Below are 18,251 nucleotides of genomic sequence, written 5' to 3' on the forward strand. Positions count from 1 at the left end.
CACAAAAACTGAAGGAAGAGACAATAAGTCTGTTCATGACCGGTTGTTAAAGCCATGCCAAATTAGCCATTAGCCATTCTCCTGTCAACAACAGTTTCATTTATAGCAAAGTATTTAATACTATAGACCAGTGGTTCCCCAAAGTGGGAGGCAGCTGCAAGATTTATCAAATCATTGTTCAGGAAAATCTATTGCTCATTGTTCAAGAAAATATATTGTTGGCATTTACACAAACAACATTATCTATTTAAGTGCAGTCCCTTCTGCATATATATATATATATATATATATATACAAATATTAAAATTACTTTTCTTAAAAACTGTTAAACATACGGTTTTGTTGGAAGCACCTGCAAGATAATTGACGGTTGCCATTAGTAACACAGCACACTTTCTGGCAGGTGAGTCCAACTAAGCATCAGTAAAAAAATAAATAAATAAATAAATAATAATAATAGTGACCTTCAGAGAGAGTGATAAAAAGAGATGGTGAATGAAGGTCCATTTAAGGTGACTGAATGTGAGCACAGCAAAATCAGTAAAATACCCCAGAACAGCAAAAAAAATAAGGTAAAAGTCGATCATTGTCACTGCTGTACTGTGTGTTCTCAACATCGTACACGAGCAGAAACCACCTGTCAGTGATCAGAACAGTGTGCTGTGTTGTCTGTGTGAAGCGACAGAAGGTTTGCATGTCCCATTAATATATCTTTTCATCTTTGGTTTGTCCTTTTACATCTTAAATGTAAGCTAACTTACATTTTTAAATGAAAGTAACACATTGCATTACTTGCATCCATTGTTTTTTTTAAAGGTAAATGTGCAAAATGTGTATTCTGAACAACTGACATGGGGTCAATAATAATTCTTGTAATAAATTATATTGGGTTCTTGATTGGCAAAGGGCACCATGACAGACAATTTCCTTTAAAAACAGAAGACCACTGCTATAGATAATAGTGTGATCTCATTTGTTACATTGAACTGCTTTGAATAGAGCTTAACAATTAAATCAGAGAATTTAATCCATGATAGGGCCCTTAAAAATCAAGGCTTCAGAAGGGTTTATTTTCTAAAAATCTGTTCAGCAGCTGACCTGGTAACAGTGACAAGTGAGGTTTTTTTTGGCAGAATTTTTTCATCACAAGCAGAATAATGCGATCATTAGGAAAGTTGAGATAATTCTGCCTTGGTATTCGTGATAGCATACTACCTTGCAATAACACCGTCAAAGGAATATCAACAGTTATTCCCTTTGTTACAATAACACTTGACAGAGCTACTTCACTCAAGGGCCTCCTATTGAGAAATGAGCTGGTGAACTGAATGCTGATTAATATGAAATAAATAAAACTCCTGGCTGAAGTGGCGGAACTATGAAGCCTGCTCACGGGAGCCTGAATACAATTTTGCATTATCCAACGTGATTATAATTACTCCGCTGTTTAAACTCAATAGCTTCCACTGTTAGGACTGCTAATATTAGAATCCAAAAAGCTGCGCTTTTCTCTTGTTTGCCACAGAATCGTGTTCATCACAAACGTAGGCCTTTGCCCCCAGCAGGATATTTTCCATTTTATTGCTCCTTTCTAGCACTGTGGTAGCTTAATATGGAGCAGACAGCATGAAAAGCTGCGTTCAATGGCACCAGCTTAAGCTCAGTCTTACAGATGCCAACATCTCTATACATTGTCAGGGAGACAAGGAACACAGTACCTTGTTTCCAGGGGGATGTTGCTGTTGAGTAGCCAGTTGTCATGTGCGCTGCCAGAGTCTTGGCCGCTGGCAGGACCCTCCGGTGGAGCAGAGCTGTCTGTGGGCGCGGGACTCGGGTTGCTCCGCGGCGTGTAGTTGCCCCTGTTCAACGAGTTAATGGAGGCTGCATGGTGCTGATGATTGGGCGAGTGAGAGTGGGAGAGCGGTAGAGGAGGCGTCCGCAGCCGAGAGTGATTCTGAAAGGCTCCGTCTGAAAGCGGAGAGGGGAAAGAAATAAAACTCGTTACAGATATTTTGAAAAGAAGAACCATTCTATTCATTTACCGTTTGCTTTGAGGCCCTTTTGGAATCTTGGTTACCTTTGAAGGAGCCATCAAAGGCACACAGATTCACAGCCAGTTTGCCAGCACAGCTAAACTACCACAGATCCAATAAGGATGCACGTTGCAAAAGGTTTGTGAAAGTGTGCATAAGTGTGTTCGCTAGCTAGTGAAGACAAATGAACTGCTTATTTAGCGCCTTATGGTGCTATTTCAACCCAGTGAGCCCCAACATTCTCAAAGATGATTAGCCATAGTTTCACAAGCAACAAATAAATTAACACGTAAGCTAACGACTCTTTTCACTGACAAGCTACAAAACCCTTACATGAAACTCTCTTTAACAAAAGGGCCTCTTCGGCTCATTATTTCTCCTAACTGATCTCTATCAGAATGCGCTCTCTGTCTCCCGGAGAGACCTGTGACAGTTTACTCAGATCAGACGCTGGCTTCTGTATAAACACATGAGCTAGTCTCTTCCTGAAACTGGCCACCTCTTTAGGCCTTTTCTAGACATCCATTTAGCCAGAGAAGGAAGCTTCACCATCTTGTAGTCTTTTATATTTATAAACCACAGCTTGTTTCACTCTCAACTTCTCTTCTATAACTGTCTCCAACAGCTCAATGGAAGCAAATGTAAGATTTGAAACAAAATCACCAACCATCTGCCATGATCAGATTTGGAATGGCTATTTCTTATAAATTGGGGGATTTTAGGCTAATACACATAAAGTCTAGAAGAAGAGATTGTACTTTGTAGTCCTATATTCACGATTTGATACTCGCTGTACCCCAAAAGATAGAGGGCAGACGTCTTTGTGCACTCTGTATCCATTTATTTCCACATCTGCTAAGCCATTCATCAATCAATGAACTCCTGGCTTTAGAGAGTGGCTTTCCTTTATAGCAATAAGCCTCCTTTATTTCACAGATATCCACAACACTAAATTGCCAATTTACAGCAGAGGGAGCCGAATACAGACACATGCAAGGTTTATTTTGTATAATCAGCTCCTTCATTAGCTCAAAACCTACTCATGCCAGTCAAGAGGCTTAGAGTCATTGGAGATTTTTTAGGGGTCAGAAATACGAGGCTCTCATATCAACATGTGTCAGTCAAGGCAGATTGATCAGCTTTTCAGGTGCAGCTCTGGTTGCATTAAGCTTCAGTACCTATTGCTAATGCAGGAAGTGGGAAGGGAGCCCCTTTGTGTTCACAGGTTGTGTGTTAATGAATGGCTTGGCAATGAAAATCAAGAGAAAAGTGTAGCTCGCTGCATTAAATCCTTAAGCATGTCTCTTCTTGTTAGTCGGCAAGTTAAGATGCATCCAGTTTTTACTGTTTCAGCCTAATGTTTCTATTCACATTCTGCACCATCTAGTAACCATCGACAAAAAATGAAAGGGCTTTAATTTTCACCTTCAGACTCATTTTTTTGAACCTGGCTCACTGCCACGTAATCCACATATTTTATAGGAGGAACTGCTGAAAGAAATCATTTCATGTATTTTTCCTGTGGGAGAGAGAGAGAGCAATATCGTGCTTTAGTTGCACTGACAGATGGTTCAGCGCTAAGTTCCATACTTTTGAACAATGCCGGCCTGGTAATTAGCAGACACACTGAGAGCGAGGCGCACTACGGTCCTGATCAACAACAGACTGGTGTGAAGCAAAAACCACACAGTTGCTGATGGCCTCCCTCCTGCTCAGTAATGTACCTGATCCCCAAAACCATTAATAAGGTTATGCTAATTCGATACAGGGACAGCAAGGATGCGCAGGGAAATACATCACAAGGAGAAATGCATCGCTGCACTGGAAGGCATTTACCGCTCAGTAAACAAATACTTTACTTCCTGCAGCCTGACGATCAAGCAAATCTGGGGTCACAAGTAATTAATTTACTAACACTGTTTCAAAGAGCCATTCTATAACATCAAGGATCACCACAAAAATAAATCGACACACATGAATAAACCTATCGCAAAAGTCCAATTTACTGCAACTCTACATTGTGAGCTTGCATATACTGTTTCTGTGATTTTGTTTGCATAAAAATACGGGGCACTAGGTATTGAAATACCATAAAACAACTGTTGCAAATTAATACACAGCATGTATTTGGGAAACGTATGTTAAAATTTTAATATCTAGCCAAGATCTAGGCTACTTGAATATTGACCTTTTTTATATTAAAAAACTTTTAGCTTAAAAATAATTAGTAAATTGAATGAAACTAGTTGTGCAAATATCGAGATCATAATATAGCTGTTGCACATTTTGTGCAAATGAATACACACTATGCATTTGGTAAACACATCGGGTATGATCCTGGTGATTTTAGAATATCTAGTCACCATGCTACTTGAATGTTCATATTTTTTTTACATCAAAAAAATTCTAAATTAAAAATAAGTACTGAACTAAATGTATCTCCAGTTTAAAGAAGTTGCACAGAAGCATGTGGAACTAGTTGTTTGAATATCAAGATCATAACAGAACTGATGCACAACATTTGCAAATGAATACACGCTATGTATTTGTGAAATACATGGGGTATGATAATGGTAATTTTTAGAATATCTAGCCACCATCAAATAAATTAGTGAAATGAGTGCATCTCCAGTTTAAAGAGGTTTTAGAGACATATATGGAGCTAGTTGTTTAAATATCTAGACCATGACACAATTGTTGCACACATTTTGCAAATGCATACACATTATGTATTTGGGAAATACATAAGGTAAGGTTATGGTAATTCTAGAAAATCAAGCCACTATGCTACTTGGACATTCTGATATTTCATATTTAAAAAAATAATAATAATTTGGTAGACTGAGAGTATCTCCAGTTTAAAGAGGTTGTATTGCATATTGAAAAAGCATTAAGAGTAACTTAATGGTGGGGACCCTTATGTAGTCCAACATACAGGATAAGTGTATGGATGTTTTCTCATTTGTAACATAAACAGTCAGATTTCAATTCAATCCTCATCTAAATCAAGTTTCCTGATACAACTGCACTGAGTCAAACAGCACCGTGTTGTTCTGTGGGAAGTTTACATTTATGACCTACAATATAATTTTCCATTAAAAAGACAAAGTGGGGACACTTTATCTTTTTCCAGCAATCGTGCAGCATAATAAAATACGTAAAATAATTTCCTACATGTAGTCCCCTCAGACTGCTGCAGTGTCTGCAGAGAAGCACTGCTGAAACTGCCAACTTCACTTCCCTGCTTATTTGCATATAAACCATCACCATCATAATACATAGTAGGACATGTTCTACATATAAAGAACATGATAAGCATTTCGTACTGATTTAAATTCACTACCCGACAGTATGCACGCTTGCCCTTGTCCAACCACTAACCCTTGGAAAGCCAGGTAAGTAGCCAACTGCTATTTTTTGTGGAGATAAACAGAAAGACAAGAGACATGGCTGGTTATGAGACAAAGCACCGAGCAACACGACCCCCACAGATGTGGTGATTCAGCAACAATTATTCACTACTATCCAAAGGATGAAAAAATAAATGGTTTTCTATTGACCTGCTTTGCACAACAAAATTGGCAAGAAAGGGGAGATTCATTTGTTATCAGAGAGACAGAGAAGGAGGACTTTGCTACAATAGGCAAACTTTCACATGGCATTCAAAGCAGAAGCCCAAAGATATCCATTCAGTCTGGGAATGTGGGGATTTCATTTTTCTTACTAGCAGATGTATGCACTGTTTAAGGCCTCCTGATGCTTTTCTAACCAAAGTAATTAAGGCAAATCCACTTCATTAGCTACGACCTCATCCCCCACCCTGAGAAATAACAGGAATGTGTGTCTCATGGTGAGATGGTAGAAGCATTCAGGAGATTTCACGACAAAAAAAAAAACAACAACAAACAAAAAAAAACAAGATATTTCTAAAACTTGAAAAAGTTTCAGTGGATTGAAATGTATTTTTTTTAAATGGAATAATCAACAAGTTACTACTTTTTGTAAAGTTGAATTTTAGAAGAATAGAAATGTAAATAGAAACACCGTAAATCGGAAAAAAAAGGAAGTGTTTCGGACCATTTCCAGATAACGCTATCCAGAGGGCGAAAGATAGGACAGGACTAAATGGTAACTAGCTAAATATCAAAAATATTTCTCTGTAATTTCAAATTCTATTTTCCAAACTTTGGATGGCAGTAAATCGATGTTTCGTTGGCTACTACATGGCAGCTATTGTAAGTATGCAGCACGATTACGTATAACAGTAAAAGCAATCAATGTGACATTTAAAAAAAAGCTGTTTGCAGAGCTGCACAAATCACCATCAAATTAGTACATTCATTCATTAAAACGAATCAAATCAGAAATGTATTAATATTCAAAACCTTCAGAATACCTGCAGTGGCTGATATCTACTCAAGAAAAATGTTTTACTGGCTTTATTTTTGCCCTATTTAGTTGCATATGCAGCCTCCATATGGAGGTTCTTCACTTAATTTGCCACCCTGTGCAGAGTCCAGGGAGAAGTTCTATTTCTGAACAAGGACAGTGGATAAAATCCGCAGCACTGATGGTCACACCTGATGAAATAAAGTGATATGACATGCCCCTAACACCCGATCAGCGCACTGAGGTGTGAGCCATTCGATACAGAATTAATCAAAAGCTATCCAGTGCCCAGATAAATCATTAAATCTTGCTTACTGCTACATCCCCTATGGCTAATCACAGGAGCAAAATTTCCAGTTGACTACCATTTGTCTATAAAAATACAAATAGAATTTGTCATGAAGGCAGTGGAGCTGCACTCTCTCTCTCTCTCTCCTGGCTCTCTGAAGCGGGTTCTCTCTGCTGGCCCGACTGTTTCTCACACCATTAGAAAAGTCTGACGGGAACACACATGCGGGAATTCGTACTGTCTTTCCTGGACCCATTTGAGAGGTAACAGGTACCACAAACAACACATGGTGGGTATAACACTCAGCTCTCCACGGCTTGTCTCTATAGGAAAAGGGGAGGAATGCAAACCTTCATTAGGAACTGGAGGAGGAAAAATGGGCTGCTTATGAAAGAATGCAACATCCACAATGCAGTGCATGTTTGTTCACCAACAAATGAGGTATGAAACTAGCAAATAACAAGTTACATTCATATATATATAAAGTTATATATATATATATATATTATATATCTTATATATATAAAGTTAAACAAACAATAACATAATGAAAAAACATCAGTTTATACGGTTTACCACAGTTTGGAACCCAATCTATTAGGACCTGTGCTGGCATATGCTTCTCTCTCCCTTTCTGAGATCAAATTGATTTTCTGCCATTCTTTGAGCTGCCTTAGCAGGAACAAGACAAGTGGTTATGTATGCGCTGTTCTGTATGTCACTCTGCTGCATATCCATCAAGAGGTTGAAGATTTTGTTAGAGGGCACAGATGGTCTGCAATTATCATACAATGAAAGTGATGCATCTCAATTTATGTCACTGGAAAAGAAGATATGTAGGTATGCAAAATGCATTATCCATGGTCTCTCAGATAAACAGCAAGATGAATGGAAGTGGACAAATTGTCTTTTGGCTCCAGTTCATTGAAAACTCGACATCAAGCGAAACCAATTCCTTTAGAGACATCAACTCAAAACTGGAATCTCACATACTCCCAAAAACAGGGGCATAGCATGGGAGTGCCATGTGCTACTCATTAAATTATTATTTAGCCTCAGATAGCTTCATTCCTCATGGTGTCTGTGGCAAAATTACTTTCTGGTGTGACCTCTTTTAACCACATTTCACCCGTCCTTGCAGACGCAGGGGGATGATTAAGCAGTTCAAATGAAGGCTTATTTGAATTCACACACAGCCACGTCCCCGAGCCTTCTGCCCGGCTCAGCATTCCTGCTTGGTCAGCTGTGAGGTGGTGGTGGTGTGCTGGCCCTTTCACCAGGGAGCCTGGCTGTACTGAAAGCCAACACCGCCCGACCCCATGCTGTCTTGCATTAAGAGATGCTAATGCTGGGAGGTTGCAGTGTCTCAGATCTTGCGGCTCAGCGTGGCAGCGGGCTCTCACTGGCAGCCTCCCCAGGAAGAAGCCCCTCAGAGAAAGCCGAGGGCCACAGTGAAACACATGCTTCACAAAAGGGCTGCAGGCTTCAGCGAGCAGTCTCATCAGCCTTACAGAAAGCATTGCTCAGTGTTCCTCAACATGAAAACAGGACTCTGCCCACCCCCAATAAAAAAATAAACACTGCAGCCTCGGAGGCGACTAATGTGAATAACTATATGCTGCTGAGAGCGTTTACTTGTTCAAAACCCAGCAGAACATTTTAAGTCCTGTATGTGGGCTCAAAGATGACCTTGAACAAATGTAATCTGAAGTGAGAAAAAAACCACCTGTTTTTTTTTCCCCCAGAGCAACAGGCAATGCATATTTTCTTTGGTTGTTTACTGGCAATAAAAAAGTAAATTTTTTCTGCACCGTGTCAACTGTTATTTTGAATGTTTCTTCAATAAGTGACCTCCACATGTCAAAAAGATCTGATTTGATATTCCACTCATTTTTGCCATGGTCGCTTTTAAATTACCTTTTTTGTTCATGTAATTCCCACTGAAAACCTGAGATGCATACTGAATTTCCATTTACATTTCTGAACATGAAGCCTTTTTTCTCCCTCTGTCCAGATTTCCAAGCTCTGCTCGAAATGGAAAACATCAGAATTCCTTTTCGATATATTTGATTACACAGTTCAGGAAATATGTGATCTCTGATTTATTCACATCGGCTACACAGTAGTGTTTTAGCAACACATCTATATTGCAAATCTAAACCTCACCTTTTTTTTGGCCTGAATCTAGTATTATTACCTTGTGAAGATTAAAATTACACAGCTCAAGGTAACCATGTCATTAAACATTTTAATGAAGCTATTTCATTCCTGTGAAACCAGCCTGGCTGATTGAATTCTTTAGTTAAACACTGTATATTATTTGCCACAAGAGAGAGAAAATTGTGTGGCTCACTGAAGTGAAAGACCAAAGTGTACTTTAACCAAAAATGAAAGTTATCCAGATTTGAATGAAGAAAATAAGCATACAGCTTATGAAATATGTGAATGGGATGTGGAAAACACACAAGGAGACACAGAGGAAGCTAACATAACTCAACAGGTGGATTGAGGGAACAAAGAGTTGATGCCAGCTCTGGTTCTCTTTGAATAATAATTTGCTCCTCACTGTCGAAGATTTTATACAATTAAACAATGAAGAATGTTAAAGAAGATGCTCAAATTAAGGCACACTTTTCATTATTTGCTCCATATTTAGGTGTAAAACCAGCAAGGCAAAGGGTTCCCAGAATAGAATAAAGACTTTTTTGTTGTCAAGATATGAAAGTAGGAAAGTATCTGACACCCATTAGCAAGAGCAACACAGAAACCCGCTGCACTCTGAAACTTTGAGTCGTACAAAGCCTGAGGATGACTGAGGCAGTGACTATTGCTGGGGATATTCCTCCTCACTCTTCTCCTGCCCCTTACAGAGAACCCGAGGCCGACCTAAACGATGTACCTATGCAAATCAGTGTCATTGTTATGAGACAAATCTGCTGCGGTAAAGGCCATTCCCCCCACCCATGTCCCCTTAAGCACAGTCATGTCACTGCTGGGTGACCAGCGTGTTGCTGCTGAGGAATTAGCGGGGAGATTTGCAGTGGGATTAATAACTCATTCTGGAGGCTTTCAGAGCAGGCAGCTGGGGCACTTTGGAGTTTGATGTAATTCAACCCTTTGGGTAGTTAACTTGTAAGCTTGATCAATTATTTAGATCATTTTATTTTGTTTTGGGTTTTCTGCACCATTCGCAGAAGCAAGTAGCTGCATTAGTTGGAAGCTGTTTAATTACTGCAGGATATCTCGTGGGAGATAGGATCAGAAATGACCAAGTTTTAATGACAATATCTGATATATTCATGGTATCACACTGTTATATTCTGTGACCTTAAGGAAACACTTGAAATGATCTTAAGACATTGCGTTTTTTGCATGCTTGCAGTGAGCTTTTACAGTGTTATAAACAAAGTACACTGAAATAGTGAGTATGGAAGCCTTCCAAGTCAGTAATGAATACACAAGAGTCTGTGAATCTATAGTAATCAGTATAAAGCAACAAATAAATAATAAATCAGCAACACAACTTCATCCCACAGACCAGCTAACCTGTATTGCCTCTTACGCACAACTCATGAAAAAAAACGTCTTCATTATAATTAAATGAATAAGTTAACTGCTGATAGAATGTAACACGTTCTGACTGCTACTTAGTACTTTACAGTGACTGAATTCTTGTCTACTGTCAACACCATGTTAGCAGTTTGACCACAAATGTCATTCTGTCAGTCTGAATGAGTGTTAAGTTAACAGCAGGAGACACTGTGCTCCATGAGGAATAAATAGCTGACATTTATTAAAGAGAAACCACGTAGGGAATCTTCAAACCTAATCAAATCAAGAGTCACGATTTGAGTTATTATCAAAATTCAAAACTACAGTGATTTTTTTATTACAGTTTTTAATATAACTTCAGAGGAGTCGGTCTTCACAGTGATAGATGATGATACAGTGGGGACTGCTTTGCACCTGGTATGAGGTAACCGTCTTTATTTCTTGCTTATTTCCTATCTGAGGTGCGGAGGTTGCATGCAGGCAGTTGTTTCTGAAAATTCTATAGAGGGATTGTAGATGGTTACTCCCACCATCACACAGTGAAATTGAAGAGAAATATCTGTGACAAATATCTCTTGCTGAACCAAAATCGTCCATCTCTTTGAGTGAGGCTCTGAACTTTGCAGACCTTGCTTCAGAGAGTTCTGTGCATTTCCTGAGGCTACATATCGACTCAAAGTTTCTACTCTCTCTCATGGTGCTCAGAAAAAAGGGACATATTCTTGCCCATAGCCATCTGCGTGACCTATAACACAACATATCCAGGAGCAGGGGAAGGCTAACCTCCAGAAAGCAACAGTAGTTTGAAAACCAACTCACCATCAGCAGTTGCAGTGGCAGGAGCATACAGGTTCCCTGAGCCAGTTTTAACTAAGAATGAATTGGGGCCAAACTCATCCTCAGAGTCAGAGTCCTGGGCTGGCTGAGCCGCACAGTTACCTAGCAACCCTCCCTGGCTCTCATTGGCTGCAATGGAAGGGGGAGGGTATGGGAGCTGCTCAACAGGGGAGGAGGAGGCGGATGAACAATGCAGCGGAGGACCTGTGGACCACAAACAGAGACAACACATGGGGGGGAAATGAAACACACCCAAACACAGGCAACATCACACAGAAGCACACACACTCACACACAAACATGCACACACATGCAAGACTTAACTCTGACACTTCAAAAACAAACAGGGACACATCTGCCTTTGTCTCTGCCACCTCACCCCAGCTGGGAAGAACAATACAAACAACTGAAATGACTTTGAGATGGAATAGAAAAGGCAAATGCCTGGCACCGGCTTAGAGAAATAAAAACAACAAAACGCCTTTCTGAGATGTTCAATGCAGAAAGGAGAACAATTCCAGGTTACAATGCTCAAATCTAAGAAAAACTAGAAAAAAAAAAGAGAAGAAAACCAGAGCTAATCGGTTATGGCTGTATGCATACATCAAAGCACGGCAAATACACACTACAAAAGCACGAGAAGTCGCACACATCAATTATAAAACTAAAAATTCCCAACACTCCTACTTTTCATATTCATAAGTGCCCTTCTCAAAAAGATTCAAATGTGGCACTGTGCTGCACATATGGGAATAACGTGTTCCCATATATGGTGTCACTGGTAATACCCCATACTGTGAAAATGTATGTAACCCCTGCAGCAGAGAAATGAGCTCAAGCTGAACCGATCCTTCCTATTTCGTCTGTACTCTGTGTCTGTGACAGCCTTCCTACTTGCCACTAATATGAAACACCCCAGTAATCAGACTGATCACTCACCTAAACACCAGAAAATGAACAATTTAGAGTTATGACCATTGATAGCTCCTTGTTATATTCCAATTCTAACATATGAATGTCATAGAACCTCTTCTTTCAAGGCTTATTGGCTCCAATCCCATGCTGTCAGTGAATGTGAAATCTCCACATAGAGCTCCTGTTAATGTGTGATTAACTTGTGATGCAGTGCTGCACCACGCTGAAAATGAAGTACTTAAGTAACACGACTACGGCGCACAAAGCGATCAGTTTGGTGCTCTCCCCATCTTCCCATCAGTCCTCCGCTCTTGATGCTGAAATTCCTGCTGACCCGACTGTCATTCATCAGGAGAGATGAATTTCCTCTCGCTTTGTAATGATCCCTGAAGAGTATTAAAACACGACTCACTGACTCGCATCTAATTAGGAAACAATTAGTGATATTAACATATCAGCCACAGCCCCTACACAAGCAGTAAATGTCCACTGCCCCAGAGAGTCACAGTTTGTGCTTTATATACACTTCACGCCACACTCTTCATTTCCCTCTCAACCCTCTAATGCCGGTGCGGTAATGGGTGCAGAGGCACAGTGGCCCTGCTGAGGGTTAATGACCATGACACCGCTGTGCTTCAATGTACAGGAATGTATAACCGGGAGAGAAAGACCTGCTGAAAATACCATTATTACAGTCATTCCCTGATTCCCTTGGATACATCTAAGACACTACATTTAGCGTGTGTCAAAACAACAACACTCTGCGACGGAGTACCACTCTGTGAGCTAGTATCTGCCACTACAAAAGACCAGAGGCACAACTGAGATTCCTGACATGAAAGACAAATATGTGCAGCACAAGAGTCTTGGATGGAATATTATGGTATCCCCCCCCCTCAAAGAGAGAATTCATCAGTGAGACAAGAAAAGATTATAAAGTCCTCAAAAAAATGGTCAAAGTCATAACCTAACTGGGGTCAAGGTAGTTGTGTTTAGCAGACATTACTCTCACACACAAAGGTTTTACTGTCTCACTGTGTTTAATTAATGCTGCCCTGTGCTGCTCATGCCCGAGCCACATGCACCTTTAAGCCGGAGTCGGGGCCTCTGCAGGCGAGAAGCCACAGCTTGAGATGGCTAGAGAAGTTTCTGTGGCTGCCAGAGTTGATTGCCTTTGCCTTCACTCACTATATTACAGCAGCAAAAGGGGACCTTTACTTAGGAGTCCTTGGACCGTGCCCTACCGCTTTAGTTTCTGACAGCTTGGGGAAGTGCCGTTTATTTGCTGGTTTTTGGCCGGGCTGCAAACACAGCTCACCACGCACCGAATTTAAGGTGTTAATCAACTCATTAGCAACCCAATTAAAAGAATGGACACATAAAATGTAGGAAAGGAAATCCGCTAATGATATCGCAGCATTTAGTGCCGGCTGCTTTATCTCAAGAGGAAATGGTGGACACGTGTTTCATGATGAATTAAGTATTTGAAGCGGATTGTTTTATCCCAAATAAGCAACTACAAATGAAAGAACTTAATTCGACATTGACTCTGTACTTCATTTCTATTAGGACAGATTTAGTGATTGTAGAAGTTTATTATTAGTTTCATTTTGATAACACTCATTTTAACATTTCTTTAAAAAGTACTATAGTTCCACGTGACTTCTAAAACATAACAAAAGTGGTACAGACAACTATAATTCAAAGCCCTAGTTCAAAAAATGACATTTATTTTCAAGGGAAAGAACAATAACAGTATGTGGTACCAGTATGACAGACTGAAAGCCGCACAGCGGCAGAAACAGGCTTTTTTTTTCCAACACTAAAACCTACAATAAGAAAGGAAGTAGGTGGTCTGTGCTATACTAATAACCTTTGAGAAGAGCTGTGGATAGTGACGGACATGTGCTGGCTGTTGCACAGTAGAGCACATGGTCATTTGGTTGGAAAGTAACCTCTCTTACAATTGGACCACTATGACATACAGTGACCTAAAGCAGATCAAATATAATTACTAGCGCATGTCATTCCCCCTGTCCACTCTACTGTCAGGACTAATGAGTGCCCAGACAAATCTTTGAGCAGGCAAAGAAGCAGGCAATATGGAAATACATGTGTCAGAATGGTATATAACAGACCATTTTAAAACACACAGACATAACACAATCAGAATGGCTTTAATGCAAAATATATATAGAAATCTGACTTGGTGATACAGTGCAGTGAAACAAGAAAAAGAGCAAGAAGAGCACAGTAAACCTGTGTGAAAAATGAAAGTAAAAGGAGAAACATAGTATAATAAAATATCAACAATAAGAATATATATGCACTAGTTCAGAACATAAGTCAGTGTTTTCACAAGCTCTAATCAAAATGACTGCTGTTAATAATCGATCCGATTCAAAAATATATTACCAAAAAGGCAGAAGCTGAAGGACACACATGTCAGTAAATGTATTATGGATTAGCTGTAGTGTCTGGTTGCCTCTCACTGTGTAACAAGATGGAAGACTGCAGCTTGAGGAGTTTGAGGAGGCGGCCACTCAGACTACGGACAGTTCTGTGTTGGCAAACGTAGAACCTTGTGGGGGTTTTGCGAGCAACGGGCACCATGACAGAGACTTCTGTGGCGATTTACGGTTTCTGACTAAACTCAACATATTTAAGATTAGCCTCAGTGTTTTAGGTCAGCGAACTGAGTGGTGAAAGCACGCTTTTTTGGCAAATGCTACATGTCCTGTTGTACTTAGTTCATTTTAACATTTATACAATTAGTGATTGATAATGTACTCAGCAACTGGTTCAGAAAATACTTCAAAAACTGGATTAATAAGATGGGTGAAGCCTTTCTATAGTTTGATCCAGTGTGCACCAGCATCGACGTGTGGTGGGTGTTAAGGGGATAAAATGGGAGCTAGGTTGAGTTATTCTGGAGAGTGATGGCCCTACAGGAAAAACCTGTTCAGGCGGCTGGTGATCGTGGTCCTAATGAAGCAGAACCTGCCACTGGATGGAAGATTCTGATAAGGCAGTGAGCCTGGTGTGATGGATCCTTCACTACACTACTGTTCCACTGGCATCATACTGGCCCTTGTTCCTGAACTGTAAGTCTGTTGACTGCTTGCTTGATGCTCTCAACTCTCTATTGGATTCGGACAGATGGAGAGGGTGCCACACAGTGATGGAGGAGGTGAGGAGGAGGTGAGGACACTCTCGATGGTGGCTCTTTAGAACCGGATGCATACTTTTGAGAAGGTGTTCATCTTCAAGAGCAGTCTGAGGAGGAACATCATCTTCTGTGAGCTCACCTGATGAGAGTACCTAATTTTGCACTGTGATACAGTAATTTTTCTGGTAATTTCTTTGGAATACTTTGTCATAGGTAACATGGATGCAAAAATCCTACAAATCATCATAAAACCTTTATGTTTATTTTATTCTTATTGTAGGGGCTACAGATATTATAGGAATATTAATTTGGGTAGAAGTAATGAAGTACATTTACTTTTGGAGCAGTGAAAAAGTGTTTTTTGTGTACTTGTACTTGAATCTATATGAAGAGTTCCTTTGCAAAAACAGGTAACTCTGTTTTCAGAAAACTCATTTTTTTATTGTTTACTTGAGATAATAATAATAATAACACTAGTAATTTATTTCTTCTCTATTTTGTCTCGTATTTTTCTACTTAGTCAAATCCACTCAACTTCAGTTTGATTGATATTATCTCAAGTAAACAATAAAAAAGGTTTGCTGAAAATTTCTCAAAACGGAGTTATCTGTTTTTGCAAATGAACTCTTCATATATTTAAGTCTTGTTAAATGTTCTTTTGTTAGAGTCGTGATAAACCCCGTGAGACTGGAGCATAAGAAAGGAGCCAAATTAGAAGAGAAGAAGTACAAAATATGCACAAATATGCATCAGTGATTCATCAGATACAAGATAAGTCCTGTTGGTACATTATGAAAACAATAGAAAACTTGTAACTTGTTCAGCTCAGAAGCTAGATTGTAAAAAAGAAATAGTGAAGAAACTAGGGAATTTACTCTGCAGAAGTTTGATCTGTATTCATGGCATGATTACTTATGTGTGTGCCAACATGTGCTGAGCATCATCACAAGGCTCTGGTTCCATTCTTTGCTGTGATGCGTTCCACACATTGGGCTATATGCAGATTGTACCTTGATTAAATCTGATGCAAATTCAATTATTATATTTCTCGCCAGCACTTAATCGCACAGACAAGGAACTGGCATCAGGGAAAAAGGTCAGGTCATAAAGTTTCACTTGAAACGTGCTACATCTTGCTGCGATGAATATTTCAAGAACCACTGAAGAGACAGAAGACGTGAATTTGGATGCAAACTGCCTCACTTTCTTTATTCTCTGACAATCATCCAATCAGCTATTCAACTAATTGATTTTGCACTAAAACCAAAAAAATGTATAAGTAACTTCAAAAGCATAATTGACACACCTTGTGCTCCAAAGACATCTGGCAATCTGTGGTTATTATGCTTGTAATTGTGTTTATGTGCAAACTAATGAGTGGATTCAAAAGGGACACATGATAAAGATATAGACACCCACAGTAACTACAATCCTCATTGCAGGGACAGTTATGCAGAATCACGCAGTGGAAACCACGAACATGATCATAATAATCAAGTTTGCATGTGCGGCAAGCTGAATCACCCACATAACTGTACAAATAAAGACACGAAAATGTATGTTTAAAAATGCCCCTACTGTGAGGAGGCTTTCCTGAATTAGAGAGAGAAAATTAAATCAGGTAAATATAGAATACCATTTACAGGGAGGATGTAATCGAGTGAAAAGTAGAGTCAACATCTTTCATCCACACAGTCGTGATTTTTTAGCTCTCCCGCTCTATCTTTGTTCCTCTCCAAACCGAGCTAATATTTCAGATTTTGCCACCACCTGATACAAATTCCGAAGCCATAAAGAGAAAATGAGACATATTCAAGGAGATAAAAGTTGTCACTCTTCAAACACACAACAGGATAAATAAGATCTATGACTGCCTTACTTAAATGTACCCCACACACCCACAATACCGAGGAAGGTGAAGCAGACGTGTGACTCCACAGTGACAAGAATTATGTTTACTCAAGGACTACAGCTGCGGGCAGCACCTACACAAAATGCAGGGTATTTGCAATTAAACAGTGAGGGAGGAAACAAACATCTTGGCGCCCGCCCTGTACCATCATCTGATGCTATGTGGCATACAAAGCATACAGGACACAGAGGCATGACTCAGAGTCTCAGTGGGGACCGAGTGTCTTCGTCACATTGCTGCTCAAGCTGCAAAATGCAGATTTGTGTTGAATCCAGAGAGCACAACGGACTGCATTTATGACTAAAGATAAAGGAGTTTTTATTTAATATGAATCCTAATTCACATCTTGTTTTTTTTTTTTTACAATGATGGCGAGGCAAACAAGAAAAAAAAAACAAGCAATACTGCGAGTTAACAAATTGCCTTGGACAGTAGCATGGTAACATTTGAACAGGGGTGTGTGAAAGGTTGGCAGCTTGTCATTGGCAGATCAGTAGAAATGTTGTGTAACTTGCTCCTGGCATCAATTTTTTTCATCCGGTGTAGGTGGAGTGGAATTCACTCCAATATACAATGGCATGAATAAAGCCTTTGTCATATTTTTCATCTGTTGCCTCTGATGAATTCTGGTCTTAGCGCTACAGCTTCAATCAAGGGCCAGACTGTGAATATTCTGATCCTTCCTGTTCCTGCAAGTGTTCCCACTCTGATTGAATGTGGGGGTCAAAGTGAAAAGGACAGCTCTATTTTCCTGTGGGCACATACATGATGCAAATTGGTATTACCCATCACACAGTGGGTTTTGTTGCTTGCCTGCACCTTGATATTGCAGCGTAACTCAACAATGAGCTGTCGCTGATGGTATCCCTAGTGTCGCTGGTAAAGTGACCCTGAATTGTCATTTGAGTATTAAGATACTGCATATTCTGCATCATCTGCGGCTGTTTAGCTTTGGACCAAGTCAACCATTTACTATGGTTGCAGATCTTGTGGTTTCTGAGTTATCTTTAATAACAACAGAGAGAGCACCTTCAGATCTGTCTCTAAAATCACATTTTCATTGCTCATTTTTCACTCTGCAGACATCTAATTACACAGATCCTTTTTTTTTAAAAAAATGTTGATAATGGGAGTGATGCCAGGCAGCCGTGCTAC

The 18,251-nt window shown here is 39.7% G+C and overlaps 1 protein-coding gene across 1 annotated transcript in view; it reads right to left on the minus strand.

Annotated features, from left to right (window-relative positions):
- The window catches only part of tenm4 (teneurin transmembrane protein 4), a 154,341-nt gene that overhangs the window by 81,561 nt on the left and 54,529 nt on the right, over nt 1-18,251 (minus strand). The window contains 1 exon segment of the mRNA XM_022189084.2: nt 1,719-1,968. Within this exon segment, the coding sequence (XP_022044776.2) occupies nt 1,719-1,968 (250 nt within the window).

Source organism: Acanthochromis polyacanthus, chromosome 13 (assembly GCF_021347895.1).
Source record: "Acanthochromis polyacanthus isolate Apoly-LR-REF ecotype Palm Island chromosome 13, KAUST_Apoly_ChrSc, whole genome shotgun sequence".
Lineage (NCBI taxonomy): Eukaryota > Metazoa > Chordata > Actinopteri > Pomacentridae > Acanthochromis > Acanthochromis polyacanthus.